Here is a 22,845-nt window from a genome sequence, read left to right as displayed (position 1 = left end):
TATGCAAATAAGAAGAGGTCGGCAAGGAGAGGCGTACAGTTCGTTCCCATAGAAATGCCGACAATGTATTGAAAAAGTCTACCTCCAAATTCAAAAAATATGTTGTCAATAAGAAACTCCAGCATACTGATCACTTGTTCCTCTATGTAGCATGTTTTACCATTTTGTTCACTATTAACAAAATATACCAAAAGGTATCCCAAAGTAATAAATTTATAGCGTATGCTACCATTTTTATATTGAAAAGCATTGTGGATTATTTCTTTTAGACGATTTTTCAATTTCACATGGGGAATAGTGGTATACAGGGTTGAAAATTCAAATGTTTTGATCGAATTAATTCCAGAGAAAGATCGAGATTTAAAATTATCCAGAAGTTCTTTAGAGTTTTTTTGAATCCACATATGGTTAATACCACTATGCAAGTAAACAGGTTCACAATATTTCTGAAGACCCTCTTTCACTGCGGATAGAATTTTTGTCAATCTAATGGACAACTCCTTTGTAGAACATGCAGATGAGCCGGCAATGTACCGTTGTATGTATGGAATTTTGTGAAGCTTAGGTATCCAATACAAACAAGGTAAGTCCTCAGATTTGCTGTTCAATGTATTGTTCATTGAAGACATGAAGGGCTTATAATTCGCCAAAATCTCATCCTTGTCAAATGATATATTTTTGTATGTGGGACTACCTGAGTGCCCATTTATTCCTAACAAGAGTGCACACGCTTAAATGTCTCGCCTTCTTTACTAACCATTGATTTTATGTTGATAGTCCTACATACACAGTTTTACTACAAGTAACACATAAAATTAACATGATCTAAGAAAATGAGGTCAAGGTCATATAAATCAAACGAGAAATACATGTACACCTTACAATCATTCAATAAACCAAACATAGTTGACCTATTGCTTATTGTTTCTAAGAAACAGTCTTAAACAAGAAAACTTAACATTGACCAATAAACCATAAAAATGAGGTCAAGGTCAGATGAACAATGCCAGACAAACATGTACACCTGACAATCAATTTAGGCATTACATATAGTTGACCTATTTCTTATAGTATCTAAGAAACAAACTTAACCATGAAAACTTAACATTGACCAATGAACCATGAAAATGAGGTCAAGTCAGATGATACCTGCCAGGCAGACATATACACCTTACAATCCTTCCATACATCAAATATAGTTGATCTATTGCTTATAGTTGAAGAAAAACAGACCAAAACACAAAAACTTAACACTGAGAAATGAACCGTGAAAATGAGGTCAAGGTCAAATAAAACCTGCGAGACTGACATGTACATCACAAATATTTCCATACACCATTTATTGTTGACCTATTATATATAGTAATAGAAAAAAAGACCAAAACTCAAAAACTTAACTTTGACCACTGAACCATGAAAATGAGGTCAAGGTCAGTTGACACCTACCAGTTGGACATGTTCACCTTACAATCATTCCATATACCAAATAAAGTAGACCTACTGCTTATAGTATCTGATATATGGACTTGACCACGAAAACTTGACTTTTTTCACTGATCCATAAAATGAGGTCGAGGTCAAATGAAAATTATCTGACGGGCATAAGGACCTTGCAAGGTACCCACATACTAAATATAGTTATCTTATTACTCATAATAAGAAAGAAATTAACATTACAAAAAATGTTGACTTTTTTTTCAAGTAGTCACTGAACCATGAAAATGGGGTCAATGACAATGGACATATGACAGACGGAAACTTCGTAACATAAGGCATCTATATACAAAGTATGAAACATCCAGGTCTTCTAGCTTCTAAAATATAAAGCTTTTATGAAGTTAGCTAACGCCGCCGCCGCCGGATTACTATCCCTATGTCGAGCTTTCTGCGACAAAAGTCGCAAGCTCGACAAAAACCAATATTAAAGTTCTCTAGCAGTAGACAGCCCGAACAAACAAATTGTTTAACCCTCCTAAAGTGAAGACCTACACCTATACCCGAACTTGAACACATTACTTGTTTATTAATATCAACATATGAGTGACTACCAACTTCTAAACGCGCAGGTTGAGGTTGTTTTTTCTTTAGTTTTTATCATTGTATGAGAGAGAGTAAGATTGTCCTAAACAACTATTTAATCTATATGGAGGTATCTGGTCCGAGTCATTTTTCTACATTAAAAACAATAATAACAAACTATAAAGCAAATATCATTATATTGTTCACCTGGAATGATCTTGATCTGCTGACTGGTTCATTACAAACTGAGGAGCATTATCCCCAATTCGTTATTTTAATAACAGAGTTCCATACAATACAGTAAAAGCAATGACTTAATCCTTCCTCATTTCAAATGTTGATTATTTCTTCCATCCAATAGCTTTTCCCCCTATGTGAATAATAAGGAATAAAACTTACCTTTCTTTGTTTGATTTGGGTTGTATTACCTATTTTTAATGTTCTGAATTTTACTTATGATGCTATTTTGTACTTATAGCTCAATGGTCTTAATTGCCCCAAATAGTCCAACACCTGTAATTAAAAAATTGTCATATTTTTTTACTGTATATCATATTTGTTTTTCGTTTGTTGTTTTGTACATAAATAAGACAGATTGTTTTCTCATTTGATTTGTAAGTGTGTGGCTTTTTATGGCTTGCTATGAGGTATAGGTTTTGCTAATTGTCGAACCATAGTTGCTAATATCTACGTCATTTGGTCTGTGGTGGATAGTTGTAACATTGGCAATCATACCATATCTCCTTATTTTATATAGAAGGTAAATTGATCGAGTAAAGTTACAACAAAAGATATTAAAAACTGATTTTTGGACCTTTTATTTTAAAAAACAATAAAAATATATAATTGAGCACCAAAATCATAATGCTCTAAAAGGCAAAATAGGACATTTACATGAAATTGTAATTATTAAAAGAAAATAAGAACATCAACAGATGACATGTGCAGTAAAATAACACATCAGTTTTACCTAACAAGAGGTAGTGATAATTTTATAAGAATACTGCATACCCTTTAAAAGGGGATAACAATTAAGCTGTACGTAATTCATCTGATAGGACATTTAACAAGGTTTGCTGTTTATTGAATATTTGTTTTTCATCTTTCGTCATCTTTTCAAAAACACTCTATTTGACAAGAAAACATATTAAGCAAACAATTAAAATTCAATGTGATGAAAAAATTGACTATTTTGACATATTTTCTGTCATGTTAACTACATAAGATGTGATATTGCTACGTTTTAGCTGGACATCTTCAAGTATGTCTACTGAAACCTACAGATAGCAGAAAATATTCTAATATTAATAAGGTTTAGATTGCATTAGCTTAAAACCATTTCTGTATAAAATCTAAGTTTACTGTATTTGACCTAAGATTGCAACTTCAGCATTAGTTGCAGGCATTTAAATCGCTCATCTAAAGCTACAAATCAAACATTCTAAATCCCTTCTAAATGTTTCAAATTCCATTGAATGAATGTATTACTCTAGATTTCAAAAGTTAAAAGCCAGCGACTCTTTTCACAATAAATCTTAGGATTAAAATTGATCGTAAGTTATACTGAAATGAGTTTTTTTGTAAAGAGCCGCAGATTTAGATCTTAGATGTACAGTATGTTTCTGGAAAGTTGACATTTCTACTTTGATTCATAATTGCTGAACCAGTATCTCCTGTATGGGTAGTGGCAATGAACATAATGCACGTTTCAAAGCAAATCAACCGTTGAATTAAATGACAAACTATTTTAAAATTTATATATAAGATAGAAACATTTGATATCGTTGGGATTTATGTTGCTCAGTCTTTAGGTTTTCCATGTTGTGTTTTGTATACTGTTGATTGTCTTTTGGTTATTTTCTTTTTATGCCATTACAATTTCAGTTTATGTTCGTCTTATCAGTTTGAATGTCCCTTTGGTATCTTTCACTTCTATTTTTCAACTTTTGTCTGAAGTAACATCATGTGAAAAAAACAATTATTTTTTTCCCTTTTAAATGACCAGTACCTTGAAATTTTGTCTAACCCTAACAATGAAAAATATTGAGTTTGTAAAACTGGAAACAAACAATATGCTAATCCTTACCTTCCATTACATGTACTATAAACACTTCTGACCTTTACATTAATTCTTAAACACCTCATAAACATCATGCTTAGCTTTTAGAACTCCTTAACAATAATATACAACAAGACATACAAAAGTAAAACATCTTAAAACTCAATAACAAGCTTAAGTACGATATCAACTCTAAAATGAACACATTCATTGTCGCACTATTCACACCCTCCTTCTTCTAAAACAGTTTCAATAAAATGCTTTGCTGGGCACAGCTTGATACGACCGCACAGGTCGATCCCTGAACAGTTGGGGCAAGTATGGACACACCATTCAAGCTTGATACAGCACTGAATTTGGATTGTAATTAAATATTTGACACAGCATAGGTTTCTGACACAGAATGAATGTGGTCTAAGAACTTAAAAAAATTTTAAATAACCTATTCAAACCATATCATTATTATTTGCTTTTATATATAAATCAGAAATAACCAATTTAAAATGGAAAATTTTAAAGAAAAAAAAAGGAAAAAAAATCCCTCCCCCAAATTTTTTGAACCCCCTTATGATTCATCACCCCCAAACTCAATTCCAGCCTTCCCAATTGTGGTATGGTACCTTGCAGTACAATTTCAGAGAGATCCATACACTTGAACACAAGTTATTGTATGGAAACTAGAAAAATGTTTGTTTTTAGGCCCCTTTTTGGCCCCAAATTCCTAAACGTTTAAGGCAATTACCCCCAAACTCAAACCCAGCTTTCCCTTTGTGATATGGAACCTTGTAGTACAATTTCATAAAGATCCATACACTTACACACAAGTAATTGTCCTGAAACTAGAAAAATGCTTGTTTTTGCCCCTTTTTGGCCCCTAATTCCTAAAATTTTGAGGTAATTACCCCCAAAATCAATCCAAGCCTTCCTTTTGTGGTATGGTACCTTGAAGTACAATTTCAGAGAGATCCATACACTTGAACACAAGTTATTATCTGGAAACCAAGAAAATGCTTATTTTTGGCCCCTTATTCCTAAACATTTTCGGCAATTACCCCCAAACTCAATTCCAGCTTTCCCTTTGTGATATAGAACCTTGTAGTACAATTTCAGAAAGATCCATACACTTACACACAAGTTATTATCATGAAACTAGAAAAATGCTTGTTTTTTGCCCCTTTTTTGGCCCCTAATTCCTTAAATTTTGAGGCAATTAACCCAAAAATCAATCCCAGCATTTCCTTTGTGATATGGAACCTTGTGGAACAATGTCAGAGAGATCCATACACTAACACACAAGTTATGTCTGGAAGTTACAAAAACGCTTATTTTTGGCCCCTTATTCCTGAACTGTTGGTACCATATCCCCCAAAATCAATCCCAACCTTTCTTTTGTGGTATTGAACCTTAGGGTAAAATTTCATAGAGATCCATTCACTTAAACTAAAGTTAGAGTGCGAAAACCAATGTGTCTTCACACGACGACGACGACGTCATACCAATATATGACCACAAAAAAATTTTGAGGTCATATAAAAATCAGGTATTAGTTGTCTGACAGATCCAATAAGTGGTCATACCTTGAAACGCCACATATCAAACAGCTGACCAAATGTGAAGTCAATCTGTTCAATACTACAGAAGAAATGTATGATGAAAAATAAGGTTTATAAAACATATTGAAAGGGTCAAAGTATTGGCAAACAGAGGATAGACTTCTGACAGATCCAGAGAGTATTCATACTTTAGAATTCTTTCATGTCAAGTGCTGACCAAATATATAGTCATTCTGTTCAGTCCTAAGAAATGTATGACAAAAAATACTAGGTTCAATCCACATATGGCAACTTGTACAATATCAGCAAACAGGAGTAGTTTTCTGACAGAAAAAAGTGCACATGTTGCACTAATCACTGTCAAGCTGCTGACCAAATATGAAGTCATTCTATTCCGTTGCACTTAAAAAAGTTGCAACAAAAATAGTACTTGACAAAAGGATAAACAGACGAATGGACTAACAGATTGAATACAGAACCCACTCCTGGAGTAGGGATTAACAGTTATTACATAAAGTATATCCAAACAAAGTCTCACGACATACGCATTGATTTACAATCTCAAAACTTGATCAAGTTAAAGTCTTAATTTGGAAATAGTATGGGTTTCATTAGCACAGCAGTCAGTATAAAAAAAGACACAAAATACAATGTGTTGTTACATTTTTTTTAACAAAAAAATTGCAAAAATTAACATTTGCCATTGCTAACAGTATAATTTGCACTTCTGTATGTATAGACCTACGATTTCCAATAGAAAATCTACGCCTAAAAAACTAAATTTACTATAAAGTTCCATAAAAAATTATATCCTTGAATGGAAATTTCAAATGCACTACAATTTTTCAAAGATCAAAACAAAAGGTAGTGCTGCATCTTTTCAACAATTTTTTTTAAATGCCTTGAAATTCTAAATTTTGAACTACCCCTCCTTTAACTTTGAGGTTGCCTGAGAATTTAATTTGAACACTTTCTAACTGTTAACTAATAACATTCGCAGGTTTAATTTTTATTAGATTAAACATGGAGATTATATCTTGGAACCAGTAGGTAAACAAAACCGAATATCTTTGAATGTTAAGTATCTTCCAAAAAGAGAGGCATGGCTTGTAAATCTGCAATAAAGTTCAATCTATAAAATTAAAACTACTTGTTTCGTTCGCAAACTTTCAAAATATATCTTAATTTTATATTTTATTTGCTACAATTTCCAGCATTTTATGTCAAATCTCATGGCTAGTATTCGATGTCAAAACTTTTGAGGTAGTTTTCTAATGTGTATTTTTATTTACAAGATGAAAAGAACTACTAAGTCATTCTTTAACAGAAAAAAGATTTCATTAGATTAACATCCTATTGGTTCTATAGATTTTGGTATTATTCCATCTTTATTTCAAATATAATGCATCAGTTCCAAGATAAATTGGTATTTGGAAACATAATAAATGTTTTCTCCTTTAATGTAGAGAAAAAAGAAATGCAGAGAGCTATCTCAATCTTTGGTGTTCACAATATTTACTACATCTTGTCATTACTACATATTTTAATTCAATATATTCTGCAATATTCTCATAGTAGTTTTAAGTAACATTTATATATATATATATATATATAAACATATACGAAAACACTTCAGTTCAGTAACAAAACAGCTATATTATATTTATGCAACATCTGACTGTAAAACTCAAAATAATAATCACGTTATCACTTGTGAAACATGGAAGCGGCAATATGGTGGTGAAAAAGAAAATCTATCTAGTATTGATACAACTTAGACAAAGTTATTCCAAAGCATCCTGAAATAAACTGCTTCGCTGAGCGCAGCTGGATACGCCCGCAGAGGTCCAACCCTGAACAGTTGGGGCAAAAATGGACACAATATTCAAGCTTGATACATGTCTGAATTTGGATTGTAATTTAATATTTGACATATTATAGGTTTCTGAATAAATGTAGTCAAAGAACTTAAAATTGGTTATATGAATTGAATTTATATATTCAATTAAAGATTTCTTGCTGTTGTGCAATACACTGTGCTGTTGCGCAATACTTAGTAAATCTGTTGTCAGACTATAAACAAATAAAGTTCAATTAATTCTCAATGTCATATTAGAAATTTATGAAAATGTAAAGAGAGCTTACATCAATAGATATAAATAATTCACCAAAGTTTCATGAGAATTGCTGACAGCATTTTTGAGTTATTGTCCGAAAACTGGAAAATCCCCCCTTTTTTAATGAGTAAAACCCCATAACTCAGAAATGATAAATGAAAAATTTATAAAATTCTAAATGGAGCTTACATCAATAGATATAAACAATTCACCAAAGTTTCATAAGAACTGCTGAAAGCATTTTTGAGATATTGTCCAAAAACTGGAAAATCCCCCTTTTTTTATGAATAAAACCCTGTAACTCGGAAATGTAAAATCTAAAATATATAAAAATCGAAAGGGAGCTCATGTTAATAGATATAAACAATTCACCACAATATCTTGCAAGTTGGTGAAAGCATTCTTGAGTTATTGTCTGAAAACTGGAAAATCCCCCTTTTTTTAATGAATAAAACCCCACAACTCAGAAACATAAAATCTAAAATTTATAAAAATCAAAAGGGAGCTCATGTCAATAGATATAAACAATTCACCACAATTTCTTGCAAGTTGGTGATAGCATTCTTGAGTTATTGTCCAAAAACTGGAAAATCCCCTTTTTTAATGAATAAAACCCCATAACTCGGAAACGTAAAATCTAAAATTTATAAAAAACGAAAGGGAGCTCATGTCAATAGATATAAACAATTCACCAAAGTTTTATGCAAATTTGCAAAAAAGCGTTTTTCAGTTAATGTCCGACATGTTGACGACGGACGGACAGACAGACAAAGGTATACCATAATACGTCCCGTAAACGAGCGTATAAAAATAGCCCATGACTCTCTAAATGGAAAATGCTCAGCATAAGCAATTAATACAGTACATTCCAATATGGTTTTATAACCTTTCTTATGATTTCATCAGGAAATATATTTACACTTATAACAATTTCATATCACACATTGTCAACATAAGGAAACAATTTTGACCTTGGGCTTTGGCATCATTCAATATTACCATCCTTACTTATATAAAATAAACTTACACAATAAATGATTAAATTGTATGGGATAACATAACACAATGTTGTCTATCAAAATGTATATTTTACAAGCATTTACAAAAAAAAATGTAGTTAAAAAGGGAATACCTTAAAATCATTTACACTACAAAACAAATATCAATCAAATAAAAATCTATTTACTATGCATAGTTACCAAACTGACTTTAATTGAAGTGACTAGGCGAACAATGGTAATATAAACATACCTCCTCCATGTATCATGTATATACATTTGAATATACATAATATTCAATGAATTTATTGAAAATACTGTCAGATTGACAGTTCTATGGAAGCAGTACACATCAAAAAGAAAATTAATATTTTCACAAAATCAATATAACAACAGTAGATAACAATATAAAATGAGTTTAGAAATATAAATATTTAAAAAAGATATATATATATATCTATAATTTTACCTTTTATAGAGGTAAAGAAGCAGATTTACTAATATTAAAAAAAATTGTTTGAATTCAATTTTTTTTTAAATCGTACATCACCATTACATTATTGAAAACCTCTGAAGTTTTGATTGGTAAAATATTCATAAAATATAACAAAATAAACTGTAATGATTTGTAGTGGCATATGACCACCATCCTTTATATTGCAAATTACTAAATTACTTATCAGTGTTGAAAATATATTCTTCAGATTCTCTTACATCAATAGCATAGTGAATGAAGACTTTTCCACTATTGTAGTTCTACGTTTTATCCTTCAGTGGAAGGCCATGGTAATTTGTAGTTTTATGCTGTAACTGTTATGGTGAAATAAACATGGAATTTCAACGTAATTAATGCCAACTTAAAATAACCAACAGCTACATACTAGGGCAGATGGCAACGAACCACTACAAAACATAATAACAGTTTGTTTTTATATAACTACCACATAATATAGTTACAATCCCAAGCAGCATTTGCTCTTCAGATTAGCAATTAAGAGTTCCAGAAAAAGTTTACTAGCCCACCAAAATTGTATTAATCTTTTGATAATCACGGACTATATTTAGATTTTAGGTCCTTACTTCAAATTGTCTGAAAATATCAAAAACATACCCATAGTTTTTCTTAAACTAAGTTTATAGTCCTTTGAAAGACTCACGCTGCATTTATAGTCCCTTTCAGAACTTATTGTACCACAAAAAAAATCAATAATTTTACTAATTATTACAATTTTAAAAACCTTTCTAACAGATGATAAAACTTGGTTTCAGTTCAAAAGCTGTATTTTGATGTTAATAATTTTGTAATGCCATAAATTTCATAATGGTTTTTCTGTCTGAAATCATAAGTTTTATGAATATATCTTAGACAGTCATAAGATACAATAAAATGCTCCGCAGGGCGCAGCTTGATACGACCGCAGAGGTCGAACCCTGAACAGTTGGGGCAAGTATGGACACAACATTCAAGCTTGATACAGCTTTGCATTTGGATTGTGATTAAATATTTGACACAGCATAGGTTTCTGACACAGAATGAATGTGGTCTAAGAACTTAAAAATCTTAAATTGGACATTCACCTATTATGGTCCAATATCCAAAATCTAAATACATGGTTAGATTCAGCATATCAAAGAACCCCAAGAATTCAATTTTTGATGAAATCAAACAAAGTTTAATTTTGGACCCTTTTGACCTCAATGTGGACAAAGTTGACAACGGGGCCCAAAAATCTAAAATCTAAATACATGGTTAGATTCAGCATATCAAAGAACCCCATATATTCAATTTTTGTTGAAATCAAACAAAGTTTAATTTTGGACCCCGATTTGGACCAACTTGAAAACTGGGCCCATAATCAAAAATCTAAATACATGTTTAGATTCAGCATATCAAAGAACCCTAAAAATTCAATTTTTGTTAAAATCAAACTAAGTTTAATTTTGGACCCTTTGGACCTTAATGTAGACCAATTTGAAAACGGAACCAAAAATTACAAATCTAAATACACGGTTAGATTCGGCATATCAAAGAACCCCAATAATTCAATTTTTGATGAAATCAAACAAAGTTTAATTTTGGACCCTTTGAACCTCAATGTGGACCAATTTAAAAACGGGGCCCAAAATCCAAAAACTAAATACACGGTTAGATTCAGCATATTAAAGAAACCCAAGAATTCAAGAATAAAACCCCATTGAAATTGGTCAAGAAATAAGCAATTTATACGAAGTATCTTCTTTTGCACAATACTGTGCAATTAAATATTTCTTGCTATTGCGCAATACTGTACAATTGACAATTTCTTGCTATTGCGCAATATTGTGCTATTGGATATTTCTTGCTATTGCGCAATACTGTGCAATTGAAGATTTCTTGATATTGCGCAATACTGTGCAATTGAAAATTTCTTGCTATTGCACAATACTTATTATATAATAATTTATACATCCTGTTTGGTGTGTATCTCCTACCATATCATTATTATTCGCTTTTAAATATAAATCAGAAATAACCAACTTAAAATGGAAAATTTTAAAAGAAAAAAAAAAAAAAGGAAAAAAAGAAAAAAAAGGAAAAAAAAAAAAATCCCCCCCCCAAATTTTTGAACCCTCTTATGATTCATCACCCCCAAACTCAATCCCAGCCTTCCCTTTGTGGTATGGTACCTTGCAGTACAATTTCAGAGAGATCCATACACTTGAACACAAGTTATTGTCTGGAAACTAGAAAAATGTGTTTTTTGGCCCCAAATTCCTAAACGTTTAGGGCAATTACCCCCAAACTAAAACCCAGCTTTCCCTTTGTGATATAGAACCTTGTAGTACAATTTCAGAAAGATCCATACACTTACACACAAGTTATTGTCCTGAAACTAGAAAAATGCTTGTTTTTTGCCCCTTTTTTGGCCCCTAATTCCTAAAATTTTGAGGCAATTACCCCCAAAATCAATCCCAGCATTCCTTTTGTGATATGGAACCTTGTGGTACAATGTCAGAGAGATCCATACACTAACACACAAGTTATGTCTGGAAGTTACAAAAATGCTTATTTTTGGCCCCTTTTTGGCCCCTAATTCCTTTACTGTTGGTACCATAACCCCCAAAATCAATCCCAACCTTCCTTTTGTGGTATTGAACCTTGTGGTAAAATTTCATAGAGATCCATTCATTTAAACTAAAGTTAGAGTGCGAAAACCAATGTGTCTTCGGACGACGCCGGACGACGCCAGACGACGACGACGACGCCAACGTCATACCAATATACGACCACAAAACATTTTTTTGCGGTCGTATAAAAACTAAAGGTTAAACTTTCAACATAAATGTATATGTAAACATCCTATGATTAATGTTTTGCTGATTTAAAACAGCTTTCTATTATGCCACTTATATGCTAATGCAGTTTTGAACCTATTGCAGAGATTGACTAAATAATTTGTAAATTTTATATCACATCATTTTCACCCTTTCATGCATAATATTTGGCCTTGCACAACTTTTATACAGTAAAAAAAATAATTGCATAACATGTGATCTGGAAAAAATAACATGGAAGCCCTAGAAGGCATTTCTTGTAATCAATTTAATTTGTATCATGACTATTTTCAACTGTACTCATAACAGTAAAATATTTCATTCTCAAATTATTTTAAAAGTAACAAGTTAGTACCCAACCACAGGAATGGTGACTATGTCTTATAATCGATTCTGCTATCAGTCAACATTAAAATCTTATATAATTCAATTATCATAAATTGTGTTAGAAGATCGTTAAATTTTTTGAAAATAAACTGCTTCGCTGAGCGCAGCTGGATACGCCCGCAGAGGTCCAACCCTGAACAGTTGGGGCAAAAATGGACACAATATTCAAGTTTGATACAGGTCAGAATTTGGATTGTAATTAAATATTTGATATATTATAGGTTTCTGAATAAATGTAGTAAAAGAACTTCAAATTGGTTATATGAAAGATTTCTTGCTGTTGTGCAATACACTGTGCTGTTGCGTAATACTTATTAAATCTGTTGTCAGACTATAAACAAATAAAATCTTATAACTCGGAAACATTAAATCGAAAATTTATAAAAATCAAAAGGGAGCTTACAAAAATAGATTTACCAAAGTTTCATAAAAAATGCTGAAAACTGGAAAATCCCCCTTTTTGTAATGAATAAAACCCCATAAATCGGAAACGTATAGTCTTGAAATTTATAAAAATCAAAAGGGACCTAACGTCAATAGATATGAACAATTCACAAAAGTTTCTTGCAAATTGGTGAAATTTTTTTTGAGTTATTGTCCGAAAACTGGAAAATCCCCCCTTTTTTAATGGATAAAACCCCATAACTCGGAAACGGTAAATCCTAAATTTATAAAAAACGAAAGGGAGCTCACATCAATAGATATGAACAATTAACAAAAGTTTCATGCAAATTGGTGAAATTGTTTTTGAGTTATTGTTCGAAAACTGGAAAATCCCCCCTTTTTTAATGAACAAAACCCCAAAACTCGGAAACGGTAAATCCTAAATTTTTAAAAAAATCGAAAGGGAGCTCACATCAATAAATATGATCAATTCACAAAAGTTTCATGCAAATTGGTGAAATTGTTTTTGAGTTATAGTCCGAAAACTGGAAAATCACCCCTCTTTTAATGAATAAAACCCCAAAACTCGGAAATGGTAAATCTGAAATTTATAAAAAACGAAAGGGAGCTCACGTCAATAGATATAAACAATTCACAAAAGTTTCATGCAAATTGGTGAAATTGTTTTTGAGTTATAGTCCGAAAACTGGAAAATCACCCCTCTTTTAATGAATAAAACCCCAAAACTCGGAAATGGTAAATCTGAAATTTATAAAAAACGAAAGGGAGCTCACGTCAATAGATATAAACAATTCACCAAAGTTTCATGCATATTGGTAAAAGCGTTTTTGAATTAATGTCCGACATGTTGACGACGGACGGACGGACAGACGGACGGTCAACGGTTTACCATAATACGTCCCGTAAACGGGCGTATAAAAACTGAGTTGAATATTTTACACCAATAGTAGAATATTGTGATGTATCCAGGTGGATTTCATTTAGCCATAACAATAATCTCATAACAATTCACTGAATGCATCATAAAAATTGAGGTAACTCCATTGACTTGGGAATTGTTTGTTCACTATCAGGACTACTGGGGTTACTATCCTGAAAATAGAAATGGAAGTTTTATTTATGAATAAACAAAATTATAAACATCTTCAGATCTGTCATTTTATATGTACAACAAAACTGAAGTTTTCTTTGTGGGTGAAAATGTACATGGTTTATGGAAAAATCATTAAAGTAGATCTCTTTTAAAAATCAAAGTTAAAGCTACAGTAATTACATTTCTTTCTTAAATATTGAAAACAAGTTTTAGCAGCAGATATTAAATTGTGCTTTTGAAGTATTTTAAATAATAATTGTGTAATTCATGCCAGCTTATATTTATTTCTAAAGAGGATTATTTAAACAATCAAAATTGCTTATAACTTTTCAATGAAGTGTTTTTTTATATTAGATATTAAATTGATATTGATATTTCATATGTTAAATAAATCTATATTACATCAGTTCATATTGTGACCTTCTGACAATTCTTGACTAATATCACTTTTTACAATAAAAGTTATGTACTTCAAACAGATTTAATCTCAAATACAAGCTACATCTCTTCAAATGCCACCTTATGATTCCTGCAGAAAGTGGACAGAAATAACTTTATGATCGATGTTTATGATTAAAGAAATATCTTTCCTACTGAACTATAGTTATTCAAATATATTGATTTGGCCACATATTTAATGTTAAGATTATGATCCATCTCCCTTGGTTAAGAATTTATTTCATTGCAAGTCATAAGTCAAATCTGACTCAAAAATAAATGTTATACATGTAACAGGTAAAGACAAAGCCTTTCTCTGTCTTTGACTTTTTTTAAAACCTTGCTGCAAAGTCATGCTCAGAGATTTTTTCAAGATGACAAGACTCTACATGCTATTATATGACCTTTTCAAATTTTGAAATCAATAGAATTCATATTTCATACAATTCAAACATTACACTTAACTGACTAGGGCTTCTTTAGAAAGGACAGACAGCATGCTTGTTTTCTAATTTAATGTATATGTTAATTATTATACAAATGTACAATTCAACTTACACATTTTCACTGTTTGAATTGTCCAGACACATTTTGATAATTGACAATCGAAGCTTGTCTTATTTTTTAATACATTAATTTTAAATGTGAATAGCTATCATCTGCTTACTAGAAAATATTTAAACCCATATCACATTTCATTCATATAAAATCAATATAAAATAGTTCATTAAGCTGTTCGTAAACTTAAATTATTACAACTAAAATCACTGATCTCAATAAGCAAATTATCAGTATCATACTTTTTTAAAAATTTTAAAACAAATATTTATACCTGAGCAGAGCTGTCATTTACTTTTTGAGAATATGAACAATCATCATAATGTGAACTGCTTCTTAAAGGATCATCATTTTCTCTCCACTTCTGATTGAATCCACAACAGAAGCATTGCGCATAGGTATTGCATCCTGAAAAAAAACCCACCAAGGTAAGCCATCAAGTATCAAAATATTAACACAAAAATTGCAAGATACAAATGTATATAAAATTAAGAAGATGTGGTATAATTGCCCATGAGACAACTCTCCACCAGATACCAAATGACATAGAAGATAACAACTATAGGTCTCCGTACAGCCTTCAACAATGCACAAAACCCATACCACATAAAAGGCGCCGAAATGAATTCAAGCTAGAAAACCAATGGCCTGATGTATGTAAAAACAATGAACGAAATACAAATAAGATATACAGCAACAAACGACAACAACTGAATTTCAGGTTCCTGACTGAAGACAGGCACATAAAGAATGTGGTGGGGTTCAACATGTTACCGGTATTCCAACCCTCCCCCTAAGCTGGGACAGTGGTGTAACAGTACAACATATGAACAAACTATAATAAAATGCTCCGCTGGGCGCAGCTTGATACGACCGCAGAGGTCGAACCCTGAACAGTTGGGGCAAGTATGGACACAACATTCAAGCTTGATACAGCACTGAATTTGGATTGTGATTAAATATTTGACATAGAATGAATATGGTCTAAGAACTTAAAATTTTTTAATTTACCTATTCAAACCATATCATTATTATTTGCTTTTATATATAAATCAGAAATAACCAATTTAAAATGGAAAATTAAAAAAAAAAAAATAAATGTGGATAGTGTCCACATGTGGACACAGATGATGCCCCCGCTTGCATATCATATAGTTATAAAGGGACATAACTGAAATACGGTAAAAGTGACGCTAACCAAATTTTAACTTGATCTGAGTTTTGTGGTAATAAGTAATGTATGTAAGTCTCATAACATTTGGTTACGGCTAACTTAAGTAGAGAACAGAAACTAAAAATTCAGCAATTGTTCTATTTGTAAATACGCATAACTCTAGAACGGTTGTGTGTAAGTTTTATAACATTTGGTTGAGCCAAACTAAAGTAAGAGAACGGTAACGAAAAATTCAGCAATTTTTATGTTTATAAAGGGACATAACTCAAGAATGGTAAAAGTGTCGCCACCAAATTTCGTACTTAATCTGTAGTAATAAGTATTGTGTATAAGTTTCATAACATTTGGTTGAGGCAAACTAAAGTTAGAAAACGGAAACAAAAAATTAAACTGAGTTATGTGGTAAAAAGCATTATATATACATTTCATTACATTAATTTGAGATAAACTCAAGTTAGAGAACGGAAACGAAAATTCAGCAATTTTTTTCATTTGTAAATGGGCATAACTCTAGAATCGTAATCAAAGTGCTTGTAAGCACTGAATGGTAACGATTGCTTTAATCTATCAGTAGGACGTAAAATTGAATATTGCATTGTATAAAGCATTGGTTGTAGTTGATTCAACTACCATTATGAAAGATAACTCCAATTTTCATAGAAGACTTAAAAATATTTTTAGAAATGAAAGGTAAAAATTGCTTTAATTTATCAGTGGAAGGTAAAATTAAATATTGCATTGTATAAAGCATTGGTTGTAGTTGATTCAACTATAATCACGGACAAAGAAAGATAACTCCAATTTTAAAAATACTTGATATTTAGAAAAAAAAATGAAAAAAATTCAGCAATTTTTCCATTTGTAAAGGGCATAACTCTAGAACAGTAAAAGTGACGGCACCAATTCAAACTTGATCTGTATGTAGTGGTAATAAGCATTGTGTATAAGTTTCATAACATTTGGTTGAGGCAAACTAAAGTTAGAGAACGGAAACCAACTTTGGGGCGTACGGACGGGCGTACAGACGAACAAGGGTAAAACTTAATGCCCCGCCGTCCCCCTCCGCTACGGCGGGGGCATAAAAAGGAAAAAAAAATCCCCCCCCCCAAATTTTTTGAACCCCCTTATGATTCATCACCCCCAAACTCAATCCCAGCCTTTCCTTTGTGGTATGGTACCTTGCAGTACAATTTCAGAGAGATCCATACACTTGGACACAAGTTATTGTCTGGGAACTAGAAAAATGCTTGTTTTTTGGCCCCTTTTTGGCCCCATATTCCTAAACGTTTAAGGCTATTACCCCCAAACTCAAACCCACCTTTCCCTATGTGATATGGAACCTTGTTGTACAATTTCATAAATATCCATACACTTACACACAAGTTATTGTCCTGAAACTAGAAAAAAAGCTTGTTTTTTGTACCTTTTTAGCCCCTTATTCCTAAAATTTTGAGGCAATTACCCCCAAAATCAATCCCAACCTTCCCTTTGTGGTATGGTACCTTGTAGTACAATTTCAGAGAGATCCATACACCTGAACACAAGTTTTTGTCTGGAAACTAGAAAAATTGTTATTTATGGCCCCTTTTTGGCCCCTTATTCCTAAACGTTTTAGGCAATTACCCCCAAACTCAATTCCAGCTTTCCCTTTGTGATATGGAACCTTGTAGTACAATTTCAGAAAGATCCATACACTTACACACAAGTAATTGTCATGAAACAAGAAAAATGCTTGTTTTTTTTCCCTTTTTTGGCCCCTTATTCCTAAAATTTTGAGGCAATTACCCCCAAAATCAATCCCAGCATTCCCTTTGTGATATGGAACCTTGTAGTACAATGTCAGAGAGATCCATACACTAACACACAAGTTATGTCTGGAAGTTACAAAAATGCTTATTTTTGGCCCCTTCATTCCTTAACTGTTGGTACCATAATCCCCAAAATCCCAACCTTCCTTTTGTGGTATTGAACCTTATGGTAAAATGTCATAGAGATCCATTTACTGAAACTAAAGTTAGAGTGCGAAAACCACTGTGTCTTCGGACGACGACGACGACGACGACGAACACGACGACACCAACGTCATACCAATATACGACCGCAAAATTTTTTTGCGGTCGTATAAAAATCAGTTGAAAAGGGCTTACCTTATCAGATCGATACAAAGCAGAAAAACAAGTAACAAAAATACAGACCGGTACCTGTCATATGGTATTTTGAACCCCATGGAAAATTGACCCGGGGTCAAAATACCGCTATGGTAAAATGAACCCCTACCCCCTGTATGGAAAATTGACCCCCAATGGTAAATTGAACCCCCCTGTTTTTTTTTCATTCTAGATAATTATTAGAACATAATACATTATTTTAAAGCTTATTATAGATTGAAAATCAGACATTCCAAAAGAGGAAGTAAATTTTCCATGATAGGAAAAAATAAATACCATGGCTTGGTATAAGTGCTCTGAACATGATGAAGTCTTTACCAACAAAATTTCATTCAAAATACTTATTGGAGCATTATGACTAGACCATGTACCTTGAAGCTTTGGTTATTTGAAATCCTAACATATAAAGGGAGTTAAATTTCCCATGGTAAAAAAGGGGGAGGGTTCAAAATACCATGGCTAAGTTAAATTTTCAAAACATCTTTTCCAGCATGTTAAATACATACATACTACTTATTGGACTAATATAACTATATGTAAAGGAGTTAGAATAGCAAAAAATTTTGAAATTAGAGGTCTATAGTAGGGGGTTCAATATACCATAGCATTGGGGTCAAAATACCATGGCTAAGTAAAATTTTTAAAACATCTTTTCCAGCATGTTAAAAACATACAAACTACTTAGTGGAGTATAATTACTGTGTAAAGTAGTTAGAATAGCTAGATTTTTTGAAAGTAGAGGTCTATTGTAAGGGGTTCAATATATCATGGCAGGGGGGTCAAAATACCATGGCTAAGTAAAATTTTCAAAACATCTTTCCAGCATGTTAATTACATACAAACTACTTAGTGGAGTATTATTACTGTGTAAAGGAGTTAGAATAGCCAGAATTTTTGAAATTAGAGGTCTATAGAAGGTGGTTCAATATACCATGGCAAGGGGTCAAAATACGATGGCTAAGTAAAATTTAAAAAAACATCTTTTCCAGCATGTTAAATACATACAAACTACTTAGTGGAGTATTATAACTGTGTAAAGGAGTTATAATAGCTAATTTTTTTAAAATTGGAGGAGTAAAAGGGGGTCAACATACCATGGCAGGGGGATCAAAATACCATGGTTAAGTAAAATTTTCAAAACATCTTTTCCAGTATGTTAAATACATACCAACTACTAATTGGAGTATTATAACTATGTAAAGGAGTGAGAATAGCTAGAATTTTTGAAATTCAAGGTCTATAGTTGGCGGTTCAATATACCATGGCAGGGGGTAAAAAAACCATGGCCTAATAAAATTTTTACACATATTTTCCAGCATGTAAAATACATACAAACTACTTACTGGAGTATTATTACTATGTATAGGAGTAAGAATAGCTAGAATTTTTGAAATTAGAGGTCCATAGTAGGGGATTCAATATACCATGGCAGGGGGTCAACCATGGCTAAATAAAATTTTCAAAACATTGTTTCCACCATGTTAAATACATACCAACTACTTATTGGAGTATTATTGCTATGTAAAGGAGTAAGAATAGCTAAAGTTTTTGAAATTAGTAGGGGGTTCAATATACCATGGCAGGGAGGTCAAAATACTATGGCTAAGTAAAATGTTTCAAACATCTTTTCCAGCATCTTTAATACATACAAACTATATAAACTTATTTGAGTATTATCATCAAATAAAGGAGTTAGAATAGCTAGATTTTTTTAGATTAAAGGTCTATAGTAGGGGCTTCAATATACCATGCCAGGGGGGTCAAAATACCATGGCTAAGTAAAATTTTGAAAACATCTTTTTCAGCATGTTAAGTACATACAAACTACTTACTGGAGTATTATTACTGTGTAAAGGAGTAAGAATAGCTAGAATTTTTGAAATTAGAGGTCTATAGTAGGGGGTTCAATATACCATGGCAGGGGGATCAAGATACCATGGCTTAGTAAAATTTTCAAAACATCTTTTCTAGCATGTTAAATACATACAAACTACTTAGTGGAGTATCATAACTGTGTAAAGGAGTTATAATAGCTAGATTTTTTTTTTAAATTGGAGGAGTAAAAGGGGGTCAATATACAATTGGTGGGGGGTCAAAATACCATGGCTAAGTAAAATTTTCAAAACATCTTTTCCAGCATGTTAAATCCACACCAACTACTTATTGGAGAATAATAACTATGTAAAGGAGTAAGAATAGCTAGAATTTTTGAAAGTCAAGGTCTATGGTTGGCGGTTCAATATACCAGGGGAGGGGGTCAAAATACCATGGCCTAGTAAAATTTTGACACATATTTTCCAGCATGTAAAAAACATACAAACTACTTATTGGAGTACTATTACTATGTTAAGGAGTACGAATACCTACAATTTTTTTAAATTAGAGGTCTATAGTAGGGGGTTCAATATACCATAGCAGGGGGGTCAACCATGGCTAAATAAAATTTTCAAAACATTTTTTCCACCATGTTAAATACATACCAACTACGTATTTGAGTATTATTACTATGTAAAGGAGTTAGAATAGCTGGATTTTTGAAATTAGAGGTCTATAGTAGGGGGTTCTGGAAACAATGACAGGGAGGTCAAATACTATGGCTAAGTAAAATTTTTAAAACATCTTTTCCAGCATGTTAAATACCTACAAACTATATATACTTATTGGAGCATTAATATTAAATAAAGGAGTTAGAATTTTTGGAAATTAGAGGTCTATAGTAGGCGGTTCAATATACCATGGCAGGGTGGTCAAAATAACATGGCTAAGTAAAATTTTAAAAACATATTTTTAAGCATGTTTAGTACATACAAACTACTTATTCTTATTGTGGTATAATTACTGTGTAAAGGAGTAATACTAGCTAGATTTTTTAAAATTGGAGGAGTAAAAGGGGGGGTCAATATACCATGGCAGGGGGTTCAAAATACCATGGCTAAGTAAAATTTTCAAAACATCTTTTCCAGCATGTTAAATACATACCAACAACTAATTGGAGTATTATAACTATGTAAAGAAGTAAGAATAGCTTGAATTTTTGAAATTCGAGGTATATAGTTGGCGGTTGAAAATACCATGGCCTAGTAAAATTTTGACACATATTTTCCAGCATGTAAAATACATATAAACTACTTATTGGAGTACTATTACAATGTTTAGAAGTAAGAATAGCTAGAATTTTTGAAATTAAGGGTCTAAAGTAGGGGGTTCAATATACCATGGCATGGGGGTCAACCATGGCTAAATAAAATTTTCAAAACATTTTTTCCACCATGTTTAATACATACCAACTACTTATTGGAGTATTATTACTATGAAAAGGAGTTAGAACAGCAAGAATTTTTGAAATTAGAGGTATATAGTAAGGGGTTGAGTAAATCATGGCAGGGAGGTCAAAATACTATGGCTAAGTAAATTTTTAAAACATCTTTTCCAGCATGTTAAATACCTACAAACTATATATACTTATAAGAGTATTATTATTAAATAAAGGAGTTAGAATAGCTAGAATTTTTTAAATTAGAGGTCTATAGTAGGGGGTTCAATATACCATGGGAGGGGGGGTCAAAATACAATGGCTAAGTAAAATTTTAAAAACATCTTTTTCAGCATGTTTAGTACATACAAACTACTTATTCTCATTGTGGTATTATCACTGTGTAAAGGAGTTATAATAGCTAGATTTTTTTAAATTGGAGGAGTAAAAGGGGGGTCAATATACCATGGCAGGGGGTTCAAAATACCATGGCTAAGTAAAATTTTCAAAACATCTTTGCCAGCATGTTAAATACATACCAACTACTAATTTGAGTATTATAACTATGTAAAGGAGTAAGAATAGCTTGAATTTTTGAAATTCGAGGTCTATAGTTAGCGGTTCAATATACCATGGAAGGGGGTCAAAATACCATGGCCTAGTAAAATTTTGACCGATATTTTCCAGCATGATAAATACATACATACAAACTACTTATTGGAGTATTATTACTATGTATAGGAGTGAGAATAGCTAGAATTTTTGAAATTAGAGGTCTATAGTAGGGGGTTCAATATACCATGGCAGGGGGGGTCAACCATGTCTAAATAAAATTTTTAAAACATCTTACCAGCATGTTAAATACATACAAACTACTTATTGGATTATAATTATTAAATAAAGGAGTTAGAATAGCTAGATTTTTTGAAATTTGAGGTCTTTAGTAGGGGGTTCAATACACCATGGCAGAGGGGTCAAAATAACATGGCTTAGTAAAATTTTGAAAACATCTTTTTCAGCATGTTAAATACATACATACTACTTATTGGACTAAACTAACTATATGTAAAGGAGTTAGAATAGCAAAATTTTTTGAAATTAGAGGTCTATAGTAGGGGGATCAATATACCATGGCATTAGGGTCAAAATACCATGGCATTAGGGTCAAAATACAATGGCTAAATAAAATTTTTAAAACATCTTTTCAAGCATGTTTAAAACATACAAACTACTAAGTGGAGTATAATTACTGTGTAAAGGAGTTAGAAAATCTAGATTTTTTTTAATAAGAGGTCTATTGTAGGGGTT

The 22,845-nt window shown here is 31.9% G+C and overlaps 1 protein-coding gene across 1 annotated transcript in view; it reads right to left on the bottom strand.

The window, feature by feature from the left end:
• Positions 1 to 2,818: 2,818 nt before the first annotated feature.
• LOC127702202 (uncharacterized) overlaps positions 2,819 to 22,845 on the bottom strand; it is an 82,860-nt gene continuing 62,833 nt past the window's right edge. The window contains exons 10-12 of the mRNA XM_052206311.1: positions 15,217 to 15,350; positions 11,563 to 13,945; positions 2,819 to 4,860 (exon numbers count right to left, since the gene is read on the bottom strand). Of these exons, the coding sequence (XP_052062271.1) occupies positions 13,874 to 13,945; positions 15,217 to 15,350 (206 nt within the window). The 3' untranslated portion in view covers positions 2,819 to 4,860; positions 11,563 to 13,873. The remainder of the gene's footprint in view (positions 4,861 to 11,562; positions 13,946 to 15,216; positions 15,351 to 22,845) is intronic.

This window comes from Mytilus californianus, unplaced genomic scaffold (assembly GCF_021869535.1).
Source record: "Mytilus californianus isolate M0D057914Y unplaced genomic scaffold, xbMytCali1.0.p SCAF_5, whole genome shotgun sequence".
In the NCBI taxonomy this organism is placed as follows: domain Eukaryota; kingdom Metazoa; phylum Mollusca; class Bivalvia; order Mytilida; family Mytilidae; genus Mytilus; species Mytilus californianus.
Note: the sequence above shows the minus strand (reverse complement) of the source record. Positions and strands in the feature narration are given on the sequence as shown.